This window comes from Melopsittacus undulatus, assembly GCF_012275295.1.
Source record: "Melopsittacus undulatus isolate bMelUnd1 chromosome W unlocalized genomic scaffold, bMelUnd1.mat.Z SUPER_W_unloc_1, whole genome shotgun sequence".
Taxonomy (NCBI): Eukaryota; Metazoa; Chordata; class Aves; order Psittaciformes; family Psittaculidae; genus Melopsittacus; species Melopsittacus undulatus.
The window spans coordinates 3,138,630-3,153,277 of record NW_022993942.1 but is presented as its reverse complement, the minus strand read 5'-3'; the positions used below and the strand labels follow the sequence as shown (position 1 = coordinate 3,153,277).

Below are 14,648 nucleotides of genomic sequence, written 5' to 3'. Positions count from 1 at the left end.
CTATCTATTCCCTATGTATTCCCTATTTATTGCCTCTTCATTCCCTGTTCATTCCCTCTTCTTTCCCTCTGTATTCCCTCTCTATTCCCTCTTCATTCCCTCTGTATTCCCTCTGTATTCCCTATTTATTCCCTCTCTATTCCTTCTCTATTTCCTCTTCATTCCCTGTTTATTCCCTCTCTATTCCCTATATATTCCCTATTTATTCCCTATGTATTCCTTCTCTATTCCCTATGTATTCCCTCTTCATTCCCTGTTGACTCCCTCTTCTTTCCCTCTGTATTCCCTATTTATTCCCTCTCTATTCCTTCTCTATTCCCACTTCATTCCATGTTTATTTTGTCTCTATTCCCTGTGTATTCCCTGTTCATTCTGTCTCTATTCCCAGTTTATCCCCTCTCTATTCCCTATTTATTCCCTCACTATTCCTTCTGTATTCCCTCTTTATTCCCTGTTTATTCCATCTATATTCCCTATGTATTCCCTATTTATTCCCTCTCTATTCTGTCTCTATTCCCTCTTCATTCCCTGTTTATTCCCTCTCTATTCCCTATTTATTCCCTCTTCATTCCCTCTCTATTCCCTCTTCATTCCCTGCTTCTATTCCCTACTTACATTCCCTGCTTACACTCCCAGCCAGTATTCCCTACCTCTATTCCCTACTTGTATTCCCAACCCCTATTCCCCACCTCATTCCCTGCTCCCATATCCCAGCCCAAACCCCATGCAGATCCCAACGGGAAAAGGCAATGGACCAATGGATCCATGTATCCATAGATAGGAGCATCCCTGCTCCATGTATCCATAGATGGGAGCATCCCTGCTCCATGTATCCATAGATGGGAGCATCCCTACTCCATGTATCCATAAATGGGAGCATCCCTACTCCATGTATCCATAGATGGGAGCATCCCTGCTCCATGTATCCATAGATGGGAGCATCCCTACTCCATGTATCCATAGATGGGAGCATCCCCACTCCATGTATCCATAGATGGGAGCATCCCTGCTCCATGTATCCATAGATGGGAGCATCCCTATTCCCTGTATCCATAGACCTGTATCCATAGATGGGAGCATCCCTACTCCCTGTATCCATAGATGGGAGCATCCCTACTCCATGTATCCATAGATGGGAGCATCCCTAATCCATGTATCCATAGATGGGAGCATCCCTACTCCCTGTATCCATAGATGAGAGCATCCCTACTCCCTGTATCCATAGAGAGCATCCCTGCTTCATGTATCCATAGATGGGAGCATCCCTACTCCATGTATCCATAGATGGGAGCATCCCTGCTCCATGTATCCATAGATGGGAGCATCCCTAATCCATGTATCCATAGATGGGAGCATCCCTACTCCCTGTATCCATAGATGGGAGCATCCCTACTGCATGTATCCATAGATGGGAGCATCCCTGCTCCATGTATCCATAAATGGGAGCATCCCTACTCCAATGGCTGTATCCATAAGTGCATCCCATCGCCTTCCCAATCCCAGTGCTATTCCAATGTGCAATTCCCATTGGATTTGCTTGGAACCAATGTGATTCCCAAGGCTCCTCCGTTACCATGTAACTCCAGCCATTCTCACCTTATTGAGCATCCCATTCCCATTCCCATTCCCATTCCCAACCTAATTCCAGTTTTCCCATTCCTTGCAGGTCGGATCCCATCGGGAAGAGGGCGTCGGAATCCGAGGGAGCCATTCGCTGGTCCCCAACCAGGTCCCTGTTCCCCAACTTCCCGTCCAATCTTCCACGTCTCCGGAATTGAATCCCCCCCAGGATCCCTATCGGGGTGAGTGGGATCCAGATTCCCATGGGATAAGGGCTTGGGAAAGGGCTGGGAATGGGATGGAGGGATGGGATTGGGAATGGTGTGAATGGAGCGGTTGGGAATGGCAACACACATCCCACTTTAGAGCATCCCATCCTTTGAGCACACCACTTAGGAGCATCCCATCCATGGAGCATCCCACTTTAGAGCATCCCATCCTTTGAGCATCCCATCCATGGAATATCCCATCTATGGATCATCCCACTTTAGAGCATCCCATCCTTTGAGCATCCCACTTTAGAGCATCCCATCCATGGAATATCCCATCCTTTGAGCATCCCACTTTAGAGCATCCCATCCATGGAGCATCCCACTTTGGAGCATCCCATCCTTTGAGCATCCCACTTTAGAGCATCCCATCCTTTGAGCATCCCATCCATGGAATATCCCATCCTTTGAGCATCCCACTTTGGAGCATCCCATCTTTTGAGTATCCCACTTTAGAGCATCCCATCCATGGAATATCCCGTCCTTTGAGTATCCCACTTAGGAGCATCCCATCCATGGAGCATCCCACTTTGGAGCATCCCATCCTTTGAGCATCCCACTTTAGAGCATCCCATCCATGGAGCATCCCATCCATGGAATATCCCTTCCATTGACCATCCCACCCTTAATCCCATTCCCATCCCTTTCCCACCAGGAATTCCCAGCGCTCTCCAAGGCCAAAGCGTCTCGTCGGGAAGCTCGGAGCTGAAATCCGATGAGGAAGGCGATGAGAACATCCAAGATTCCAAAGCTCTGGAAGACAAGAAGCTGGAGGAGGACAAGAAGGAGCTCAAATCCATTACTAGGTCAAGATCTAGGTAACGGGATGGCCCTAATGTCGCTTCATTCAATTCCAGGAGTGGATTTCCATGAAGTGACCTCCTTGGGAAGGGAATTCCATCCGGGAATGCTTGGGAATAACCCGGATGCTCCTTAGGGATGCTCCGATTGGATCTGTGGGATAATGGGAATGGCTTTGCTGTGCCAATGGGAACGTGGAGATGGGATATTGGGATGGGATTCCTCATGGTGAGGATGTGGGAATGGGATGAATGGGGAATGGATGCCCCCATTCCTGCTTGGAGTAGAATGGAGTCAATGGGAGATGCCCCATTCCCAATGGATTCCTTGCTCCATGGAGGCAGTAGAATGGAGTCAATGGGAGATGCCCCATTCCCAATGGATTCCTTGCTCCATGGAGGCAGTAGAATGGAGTCAATGGGAGATGACCCATTCCCAATGGATTCCTTGCTCCATGGAGGCAGTAGAATGGAGTCAATGGGTGATGCCCATTGAAGATGCCCCATTCCCAATGGGTTCCTTGCCCTATGGAGTCAGTAGAACAGAGTCAATGGGAGATGCTCCATTCCCAATGGGTTCCTTGCTCCATGGAGTCTATAGTACACCCTCAATGGATGATGCCCATTGGAGATGCCCCATTCCCAATGGGTTCCTTTCTCTATGGAGTCAGTAGAATGGAGTCAATGGATGATGCCCATTGAAGATGCTCCATTCCCAATGGGTTCTGTTCTCCATGGATGCAGTAGAATGAAGTCAATGGACGATGTCCATTGAAGATTCCCCATTCCCAACGACTCCCTTGCCCTATATACTCAATAGAACATCCTCAATGGGTGATGCCCATTGAAGATGCCCCATTCCCAACGAATCCCTTGCCCTATGTAGTCAATAGAACATCGTCAATGGATGATGCCCATTGAAGATGCTCCATTCCCAATGGATTCCTTTCTCTATGGAGTCAGTAGAATGTCCTCAATGGGAGATGCTCCATTCCCAATGGGTTCCTTGCCCTATGGAGTCAATAGAACATCCTCAATGGATGATGTCCATTGAAGATGCCCCATTCCCAGTGGATCCCTTGCCCTATGGAGTCAATAGAATGAAGTCAATGGACGATGCCCATTGAAGATGCCCCATTCCCAATGGGTTCCTTTCTCTATGGACACCCTAGAATGGAGTCAATGGACGATGCCCATTGAAGATGCTCCATTCCCAATGGCTTCCTCACCCCATGAACGCCCCATAACCTCCTCAATGCCCTCACCCCATTGCCCCCCTCCCGTCCCCCATTGGACTCTCCTTTCCCCCCCCCCGTTAGCACCCAGGACGACGAGGACCTGACCCCCGAGCAGAAGGCCGAGCGCGAGAAGGAGCTTGCTCCATGGAGTCAGTAGAACATCCTCAATGGATGATGCCCATTGGAGATGCTCCATTCCCAATGGGTTCCTTTCCCTATGGAGTCAGTAGAATAGAGTCAATAGGAGGTCCTCCATTCCCAATGGGTTCCTTCCTTCATGGAGTCAATAGAACAAAGTCAATGGATGATACCCATTGAAGATGCCCCATTCCCAATGGGTTCCTTACTCCATTAAGGCAGTAGAATGGAGTCAATGGGTGATGCCCATTGAAGATGCTCCATTCCCAACGAGTTCCTTGCCCTATGAAGTCAGTAGAACATCCTCAGTAGATGATGCCCATTGAAGATGCCCCATTCCCAATGGGTTCCTTTCTCTATGGAGTCAGTAGAACAGAGTCAATGGGAGATGCTCCATTCCCAATGCGTTCCTTGCCCTATGGAGTCAGTAGAACATCCTCAATGGGAGATGCCCATTGAAGATGCTCCATTCCCAATGGGTTCCTTTCTCTATGGAGTCAATAGAATGAAGTCAATGGATGATGCCCATTGAAGATGCTCCATTCCCAATGGGTTCCTTGCCCTATCGAGTCAATAGAACGTCCTCAATGGATGATGCCCATTTGGGATGCTCCATTCCCAATGGATTCCCTGCTCTATGAAGGCAGTAGAATGGAGTCAATGGACGATGTCCATTGAAGATTCCCCATTCCCAATGGGTTCCTTGCCCTATAGAGTCAATAGATTGAAGTCAATGGGTGATGTCCATTGAAGATGCCCCATTCCCAATGGGTCTTTCCCTATATACTCAATAGAATATCCCCAATGCCCTCACCCCATTGGCCCCCATTGGACTCTCCCTGTCCCCCTTCCCCATTAGCACCAACGACGACGAGGACCTGACCCCTGAGCAGAAGGCCGAGCGTGAGAAGGAGCTTGCTCCATGGAGTCAGTAGAACGTCCTCAATGGATGATGTCCATTGGATATTCCCCATTCCCAATGGGTTCCTTACTCCATTAAGGCAGTAGAATGGAGTCAATGGGAGATGCCCCATTCCTAATGGATTCCTTGCCCTATGGAGCCAGCAGAATGGAGTCAATGGGTGATGTCCATTGAAGATGCCCCATTCCCAATGGGTCTTTCCCTATATACTGAACAGAGCATCCCCATTGCCCTCACCCCATTGGCCCCCATTGGACTCTCCTTGTCCCCCTTCCCCATTAGCACCAACGACGACGAGGACCTGACCCCGGAGCAGAAGGCGGAGCGGGAGAAGGAGCTTGCTCCATGGAGTCAGTAGAACGTCCTCAATGGATGATGTCCATTGGAGATGCTCCATTCCCAATGGGTTCCTTGCTCCATGGAGTCAATAGAATGAAGTCAATGGATGATACCCATTGAAGATGCTCCATTCCCAATGGGTTCCTTGCCCTATGGAGTCAATAGAACATCCTCAATGGATGATGCCCATTGAAGATGCCCCATTCCCAATGGGTTCCTTTCTCTATGGAGTCAGTAGAACAGAGTCAATGGGAGATTCCCCATTCCCAATGGGTTCCTTTCTCCATGGAGTCAATAGAACATCCTCAATGGATGATGCCCATTGAAGATGCTCCATCCCAATGACTCCCTTCCCCTATATACTCAATAGAACATCCTCAATGAGAGATGCCCATTGAAGATTCCCCATTCCCAATGAGTTCCTTGCTCCATGGAGGCAGTAGAATGGAGTCAATGGGTGATGCCCATTGAAGATGCTCCATCCCAATGAGTCCCTTGCCCTATATAGTCAATAGAACATCCTCAATGGGAGATGCCCATTGAAGATGCTCCATTCCCAATGGGTTCCTTTCTCTATGGAGTCAATAGAATGAAGTCAATGGATGATACCCATTGAAGATGCCCCATTCTCAATGGGTTCCTTCCTTCATGGAGGCAGTAGAATGGAGTCAATGGATGATGCCCATTGAAGATTCCCCATTCCCAACGAGTTTCTCACCCCATGTACACCCCATAACCTCCCCAATGCCCTCACCCCATTGGCCCCCATTGGACTCTCCCTTTCCCCCCCTTCCCCATTAGCACCAACGACGACGAGGACCTGACCCCGGAGCAGAAGGCCGAGCGCGAGAAGGAGCTTGCTCCATGGAGGCAGTAGAACATCCTCAATGGATGATGCCCATTGAAGATGCTCCATTCCCAATGGGTTCCTTTCCCTATGGAGTCAGTAGAATGGAGTCAATGGGAGGTGCTCCATTCCCAATGGATTCCTTGCTCCATGGAGTGTATAGAAAGTCCTCAATGGATGATGCCCATTGAAGATGCTCCATTCCCAATGGGTTCCTTGCCCTATGGAGTCAATAGAACATCCTCAATGGGAGATGCCCATTGAAGATGCCCCATTCCCAATGAGTTCTTTGCCCTATAGAGTCAATAGAATGAAGTCAATGGACGATGCCCATTGAAGATGCCCCATTCCCAATGGGTTCCTTGCCCTTTGGACACCCTAGAATGGAGTCAATGGACGATGCCCATTGAAGATGCTCCATTCCCAATGGCTTCCTCACCCCATGAACGCCCCATAACATCCCCAATGCCCTCACCCCATTGGCCCCCATTGGACTCTCCTTGTCCCCCTTCCCCATTAGCACCAATGACGACGAGGACCTGACCCCGGAGCAGAAGGCGGAGCGGGAGAAGGAGCGGCGCATGGCCAACAACGCCCGCGAGCGGCTGCGCGTGCGCGACATCAACGAGGCCTTCAAGGAGCTGGGCCGGATGGTGCAGCTGCACCTCAAGAGCGACAAGCCCCAGACCAAGCTGCTCATCCTGCACCAGGCCGTGGCCGTCATCCTCAGCCTGGAGCAGCAAGTGAGGGGTCAGTTGTGGGGTGGGGGGGGGGGGTGGGGGTCGTCCAGTGTCCGTCTGTTCATTGGCATCCATCCATGCATCCATCATCATCCATTATCCATCCATCCGTTATGGTCCAGTATCCATCCATACATCCACTGGCATCCATTATCAACCCATCCATAACGGTCCAGTATCCATCATCCATCCATTGGCATCCAGTATCCATCCATCCATTATGGTCCAGTATCCATCCATCGATTGTCCTCCAGTATCCATCCATCCATCCATTCATTGGCATCCAATAGCCATCCACCTATCCATTATGGTCCAGTATCCATCATCCATCCATTGGCATCCATTATCCATCCATCCATCCATGCATCCATCCATTCTCATCCATCATCCATCCATCCATCACCATCCAGGATCCATCCATGCATCCATTGTCATCCAGTATCCATCCATACATTGTCATCCAGTATCCATCCATCCATCCATTGTCATCCAGTATCCATCCATCCAACCATTGTCATCCATCATCCATCCATCCATCCATCATCATCCCGTATCCATCCATCCATTGTCATCCAGTATCCATCCATCCCTTATGGTCCAGTACCCATCATCCATCCATTGTAATCCAGTATCTATCCATCCATTATCATCCAGTATCAATCCATCCATTATGGTTCAGTATCCATCATCCATCCATTGTCATCCATCATCCATCCATCCATCCATTTTCATCCAGTATCCATCATCCATCCATCCATTATGGTCCAGTATCCATCCATCCATCCATTGTCATCTAGTATCCATCCATCCATTGGCATCCAGTAGCCATCCACCTATCCATTATGGTCCAGTATCCATCATCCATCCATTGTCATCCAGTATCCATCCATCCATCGTCATTCATCATCCATCCATCAATATATCCATTGGCATCCAGTAGCCATCCACCTATTCATTATGGTCCAGTATCCATCATCCATCCATCCTTTATGGTCCAATATCCATCATCCATCCATCCATCCATCCATCCATCCATCCATTGCCATCCAGTATCCATCCATCCATTATGGTCCAGTATCCATCATCCATCCATTATCATCAAGTCTCCATCCATCCCTCATCCATCCCTCATCCCTCATCCCTACCCCCCCTCCACCCCATTCCCTACAGATCCCCCCCCTATATGGACACCATTGACCCCCTTCTCCCTACACCCCATTCCCTACGGATCACCCCCCATAGGGACACCATTAACCCCCTTCTCCCTCCACCCCATTCCCTACGGATCACCCCCCATATGGACACCATTAACCCCCTTCTCCCTGCACCCCCAGAGAGGAACCTGAACCCCAAGGCCGCCTGCCTCAAGAGACGGGAAGAGGAGAAGGTCTCCTCGGATCCCCCTCCGCTCTCCCTGGCCGGGCCCCATCCTGGCATGGGGGATGCAGCCAATCACATGGGACAGATGTAAAAAGGTAAGTGATTGGGATGGGGACACATCATCCATGTGTGGGGACATCCATGTGTCCATGCATCCATCTATGCATCCATCAACCATGTATCCATCATCCATCCATCATCCACGTGTCCATCCATCATCCATTCATGGTCCATGCATCCATCCATCATCCATCCATTCATTCATGCATCCATCATCCATCCATCATCCATCCATGGTCCATACATCCATCCATCATCCATGCATCCATCCATGCATCCATCCATGCATCCATGTATCCATCATCCATCCATGCATCCATGCATCCATCCATCATCCATCCATGGTCCATGCATCCATCCATCCATTATCCATCCATGCATCCATCCATTGTCGTCCAGTATCCATCCATCATCCATCATCCATCCATCCATGTATCCATCATCCATGCATCCATTCATCATCCATCCGTGCATCCATCTGTGTGGCCATCCGTCATCCATCCATCATCTATGCATCCATCATCCATCCATCATCCATTCATGGTCCATCCATCCATCATCCATGCGTCCATCCATGCATCCATCATCCATGTATCCATCCATCCATGTATCCATCATCTACCCATCATCCATCCATCCATCATCCACCATCCATCCATCATCCATCCATGGTCCATCCATCCATCCATCATCCATCCATCCATTCATCATCCATCCACCATCCATCCATGCATCCGTCCATCATCCATCCATGGTCCATGCATCCATCATCCATCCTTGCATCCATCATCCATCCATGGTCCATGCATCCATCCATCATCTATCCATCCATCCATTGTCATCCAGTATCCATCCATCCATTATGGTCCAGTATCCATCCATCATCCATCCATCATCCATGTGTCCATCCATCATCCATCATCCATCCATGGTCCATGAATCCATCCATCCATCCATCCTTCCATCTCCTCCCCATCCCATTCCATACCCCTCTGGACCTCCCCCATCCCTCCCATCCTGATGGATCCAATCGGACTTCCAGACCCCCATTACCATGGATTGGGATGAATCCCACATTCCTAACCCATTCCCATCCCCTTCTCCCCCCAGGTCCACGTTGCCCCATTGACGCAAGAACCCACTTCCTTAAGAGCTGTATCCCGATCCCAAATCCCATTATTCCCACTTTTCCTCCCCTTTTCCCTATGGTAACCTGAGACAAGTCTGAGTGGTCCGAGCAGCCCAGACGCACGCTTCCGCCCAGCATTCCCGACGGCCGGAATGCCGACGCCTTGCCTATGGGACCGCGGTGTGTAAGGATTCCAATGGCTTGGAATTCCGACGGCTCCTTGGAATTCCACACTGTGGGACAATTGCAGCTCTCTTCTTTGTGCCTAAATCCCGGTTGGGGGGGGGGATGGATCCGGTTGGATCCATTTGGGATGGGAAAGGGGGAGGAAAATCCATGGAATACCGAATGGGAATAGGGGTGGGGGTGGGGAAAAGGGTTGGAAAACCATTGGAATCTTGCAATAATGACCAAGTGTACTTCGGATCAAGGGATCGTCCCATTCCCATTCCCCATTCCCGTTGTTCCCGAGGGAATTCCGCCTCCGTTCCCTACCCCATTCCCAGCTCTTCGCCCGGAAACCAGCATTGACCGACGGGAAGCGATGGATCCTCGTAGCCATTCCCTTAGGATAGAGGAGGAATTCCAGATGGATCTTATAGACCTATGACAAATACATATATATATATATATATAAAGCTATATGAGACTGTAAATAACGGGAATTCCGGGAATCATATTGGGAAAAGGGGGGGGGGGTGGGTTGGGAATGCCGATCGACGGGAATAACGGCGGCATTCCCACTTTTCCCGGCCCTTTGGGATAAAGCCAACGGGAATGTTGCTCCTTCCCCATGGATCGAAGGGAATTCTTCCGGATTTCCATGTTTTTTTCGGGATAGAGTCGGGAAAAACGGGATTGGGATGGGGTTGGATCCATGTTCCTTTGTATCCCTTCGTCCTTTCGGGAATGGATCCCATGGGATTGACGGCTCCGAGCGTGAACTGAACCACTGTGCCTTCCAATGGTCCCATCCCGAGCGGGATTCCCATTGGGATTCCCATTGGGATGGGATCGGGAATTCCCGGCGGAATTCCATGGATTCCCTGCTGCTGGAAGTGGATTCTTGCCTCCTCCTCCTCCTCTCCCATCAAGCCTTAGCCGGATCCGACAGCATTCCTTGCACTTGGCATCGGGAAAGGGCCGGCATTCCATATGGGATAACCCCCTCCCCATACCCCCCTATGGAAGCAACTGCAAGCAGATCCATTGGGAATAACAGCAGGAAAAGGGGGGGGATCACGACATTCCCGAAGCCTGGAATGCCATGGGAATGGCCGGACACTCGGGATTATTCCTTGTTGTGTGTGGAAACGGGATGCGATCCCATGTAGATTCTTGGTGTTTCTGTGCTTTCCCATTGGAGCTGGGATCGGGAATGGGATCGGGAATGGGATTGGGATAGGGTGGGGGGGGGTATAGGTTTTCCTTTCGGAAGCCCATTGGAAAACAATGGGAATGCCGCTGGAATCCCATGGGAAAGGGAGGAGGAGCCCCCCCCCATCCGCAAGCGCATCCCAAGGATGGAGATTCCCATTGGGAATAGGCTCGGGATGAGGCGAGAGGAGGTGGGAATGGGATGGATGGAGATCCATGTGTTGGGAATGACGGAGCGATGGGATTGATGCATCCCAATGGATGGAATTCCATAGGGAAAAGCGGAAGTGATGGAATTCCATAGGGAAAAGTGGAAACAATGGGAATTCCATAGGGAAAAGCGGAGGCGATGGAATTCCATAAGGAAAAGTGGAAGTGATGGAATTCCATAGGGAAAAGTGGAGGCAACGCATTCCGAAGAGCATCCTTAAGGAAGAGTGTTGGCGATGGAATTCCATAGGGAAGAGTGGAAGTGATGGGAATTCCATAGGGAAGAGTGGAAGCGATGGAAATTCCATAGGGAAAAGCGGAGGCGATGCATCCCAAAGAGCATCCTTAAGGAAGACTGTTGGCTATGGAATTCCACAGGGAAGAGTGGAAGCGATGGAATTCCATAGGGAAAAGTGGCTCATCTGTGTTCTCCATCCCTGTTATCCCAAGGGATGCCATGGAAGTGCCTTGGGAAGTTGGGAATGCTGCTCCCAGGCTTGGAATTCCCAAGGATCCACCTTTTCCAATGGGAATTGTGGGAATTCCATTGGAATTCGGCCTTCGTTACACAGGGATTTGCCTTGGGAAAGACGGGAAGAGGAAAAGATTCCCTATGGATACCCGGAATTCCAAGAAGCACAAGCATCCATCCAATAGGAAACCATTGCTTGGGAATAAAGGCAGAATTCCATCGGGAATTCCATCCGGATAATCCCTATTCCCCCCTCCCTTTCCTTTCCCATCCTTTTCCTATGGGATTTCGCTCCGTCTCTGCGCATCCCCATTCCCGAAGCTTGGAGCATCCCAAAATCATCCTGGTTTTGCCCAAAAACGCCTGTTTTGGACCCAAAAATGCGATGGGAAAGAATTCCAGGTTTTTTCCGGTCCCGAATCCCGAAAAATTCCCACTTTATTTTGCTATTCCCAAGAGAAAGAAGGAAAGAGGATATTTTCCCATGGGATTGGGGATGGAGGGGGGGGGGAAGGGGGGGTTTGGAGGATGCGGCCATGAAATCCATGGAAAATCATGGGAAATTATGGGAAATCATGGACAATCCATGGGAAATTATGGAAAATTATGGAAAATCCATGGAAAATAATGGAAAATCATGGAAAATCCAGGGAAATAATGGAAAATCATGGAAAATACATGGAAAATTATGGGAAAACCATGGAAAATAATGGAAAATCCATGGAAAATCAGGGAAAATTATAGAAAATCATGGAAAATCCATGGAAAATCATGGCAAATTACGTAAAATTAGGGAAAATAATGGAAAATCCATGGGAAATAATGGAAAATCCATGGAAAATCTATGGAAAATTATGCAAAATCAATGGAAAATCTATTGAAAATCATGGAAAATTATGGAAAATCATGGGGAAATATGGAAAATCAGGGAAAAATATGGAAAATCATGGGAAATTACGGAAAATCATGGAAAATCCATGGAAAATCGTGGAAAATTATGGAAAATCTGTGGAAAAATATGGAAAATCATGGAAAATTATGGAAAATCATGGTAAATCCATGGGAAATTATGGAAAATCCATGGAAAATCATGGAAAATCCATGGAAAATAATGGAAAATTATGGAAAATCTGTGGAAAATTATGGAAAATCATGGAAAATTATGGAAAATCATGGTAAATCCATGGGAAATTATGGAAAATCCATGGAAAATCAGGGAAAATTATGGAAAATCAGGGAAGATTATGGAAAATCATGGAAAATTATGGAAAATCATGGAAAATCATGGAAAATCCATGGAAAATAATGTGAAATTATGGAAAAGCATGGAAAATCCATGGAAAATTATGGAAAATCTATGGAAAATCCATTGAAAATCATGGAAAATTATGAAAAATCGTGGGAAATCTATGGAAAATGATGGAAAATCAATGGAAAATCTATTGAAAATCATGGAAAATTATGGAAAATCATGGAAAATAATGGAAAATCCATGGGAAATTATGGACAATCATGGAAAATCCATGTAAAATTATGGAAAATCCATGGAAAATCAGGGATAATCCATGGAAAATCAATGGAAATTATGGAAAATCCATGGAAAATTTTGGAAAATCATGGAAAATCCATGGAAAATAATGGAAAATCATGGAAAATTATGAAAAACCCATGGAGAATCAGGGAAAATTATGGAAAATCATGGAAAATCCATTGAAAACTACGGAAATTCATGGGAAAATATGGAAAATCATGGAAAAGTGTGAAAAAATCAGAGAAAACCATGGAAAACCGTGGGGAATCCAATTGAAACTTGGAGGGGGGGAAGTCCATGGGAAACTATGGAACGTCACGGAAATCCATGGGAAAACATGGAAAATGATGGGAAATCCATGTGAAACTGTGGAAAATCATGGAGAAATATGGAAAAGCAGAAGAAAAAGATGGGAAACTGGGAAATCTATGGGAAACCCATGGAAAACTATGGGAAATCTTTGGAAAACTTTGGGAAAACATGTTAGCCCATGGGAAACCATTGAAAAAGCATGGAAAACCCATGGAAAACCCATGGAAAACCATGAGGAAATAGGGAAATCCATGAAAAACCCATTGGAAACCCATGGAAAACTATGGAAAACCAGAGAAATCCATGGAAAACCATGTTAAAATAGGAAAATCCATGGAAAACCCATGGAAAACCATGTTAAAATAGGGAAAACCATGGAAAACCATGGCAAAATAGGGTAATCCATGGAAAACCCATGTTAAACCATGGAAAAAGAAGGGAATCCATGGAAAACCATGGAAAAATAGAGAAATCCTTGGAAAACCTATGTCAAACTATGTTAAAATAGGGAAATCCATGGAAATTCCTTAGAAAACCTGGGAAAAATCGGGAAATGCATGGAAAACCATGAGAAAATGGGGAAATCCATGAAAAACTTGGGGAAAAATTGGGAATTCCATGGAAAACCTGGAAAAAGTTGGGAAATCCATGGAAACCCCATGGAAAACCTGGGAAAAGTTGAGAAATCCATGGAAAACCCATGGAAAATGTGGGTAAAAATGGGAAATCCATGGAAAACCATGGAAAATGGGGAAATCCATTGAAAAACCATGGAAAACCATGTTAAAATAAGGAAATCCATGGAAAACCCATGGAAAACATGGGGAAAATGGGACAAGCCATGGAAAAAACATGGAAAAATTGGGAAATCCATGGAAAACCATGAAAAATAAGGGAAAACCCATGGAAAATGTGGGTAAAAAAGGGAAATCCATGGAAAACCATAAAAAAATAGGAAAATCCGTGGAAAAAAATGGGAAATCCATGGAAAAATTGGGAAAACCATGGAAAACCATGAAAAAAATGGGAAAAACCATGGAAAAAACCTGGAAAAAATGGGAAATCCATGGAAACCCATTAAAAAATGGGAAAAAACATGGAAAAAATGGGAAAATCCATGGAAAAACCGTGGAAAACCATCAAAAAATGGGAAAATTAATGGAAAAAATGTGGAAAAATGAGAAATCCATGGAAAACCATGAAAAAAATGGGAAAACTCATGGAAAAAAGGGAAAACCCATAGAAAAACATAGAAAAAATGGGAAAACCCATGGAAAAAAGGGAAAACCCATGGAAAAACCATGGAAAAATTGGGAAATCCATG

At 47.0% G+C, this 14,648-nt stretch overlaps 1 protein-coding gene across 1 annotated transcript in view; it reads left to right on the top strand.

The window, feature by feature from the left end:
- The window catches only part of LOC117438180 (transcription factor 4-like), a 78,089-nt gene extending 68,386 nt beyond the window's left edge, over nucleotides 1-9,703 (top strand). Inside the window, exons 16-20 of the mRNA XM_034073647.1 lie at nucleotides 1,667-1,802; nucleotides 2,485-2,647; nucleotides 6,634-6,863; nucleotides 8,188-8,328; nucleotides 9,404-9,703. Of these exons, the coding sequence (XP_033929538.1) occupies nucleotides 1,667-1,802; nucleotides 2,485-2,647; nucleotides 6,634-6,863; nucleotides 8,188-8,324 (666 nt within the window). The 3' untranslated portion in view covers nucleotides 8,325-8,328; nucleotides 9,404-9,703. The remainder of the gene's footprint in view (nucleotides 1-1,666; nucleotides 1,803-2,484; nucleotides 2,648-6,633; nucleotides 6,864-8,187; nucleotides 8,329-9,403) is intronic.
- The last annotated feature ends 4,945 nt before the right edge of the window (nucleotides 9,704-14,648 follow it).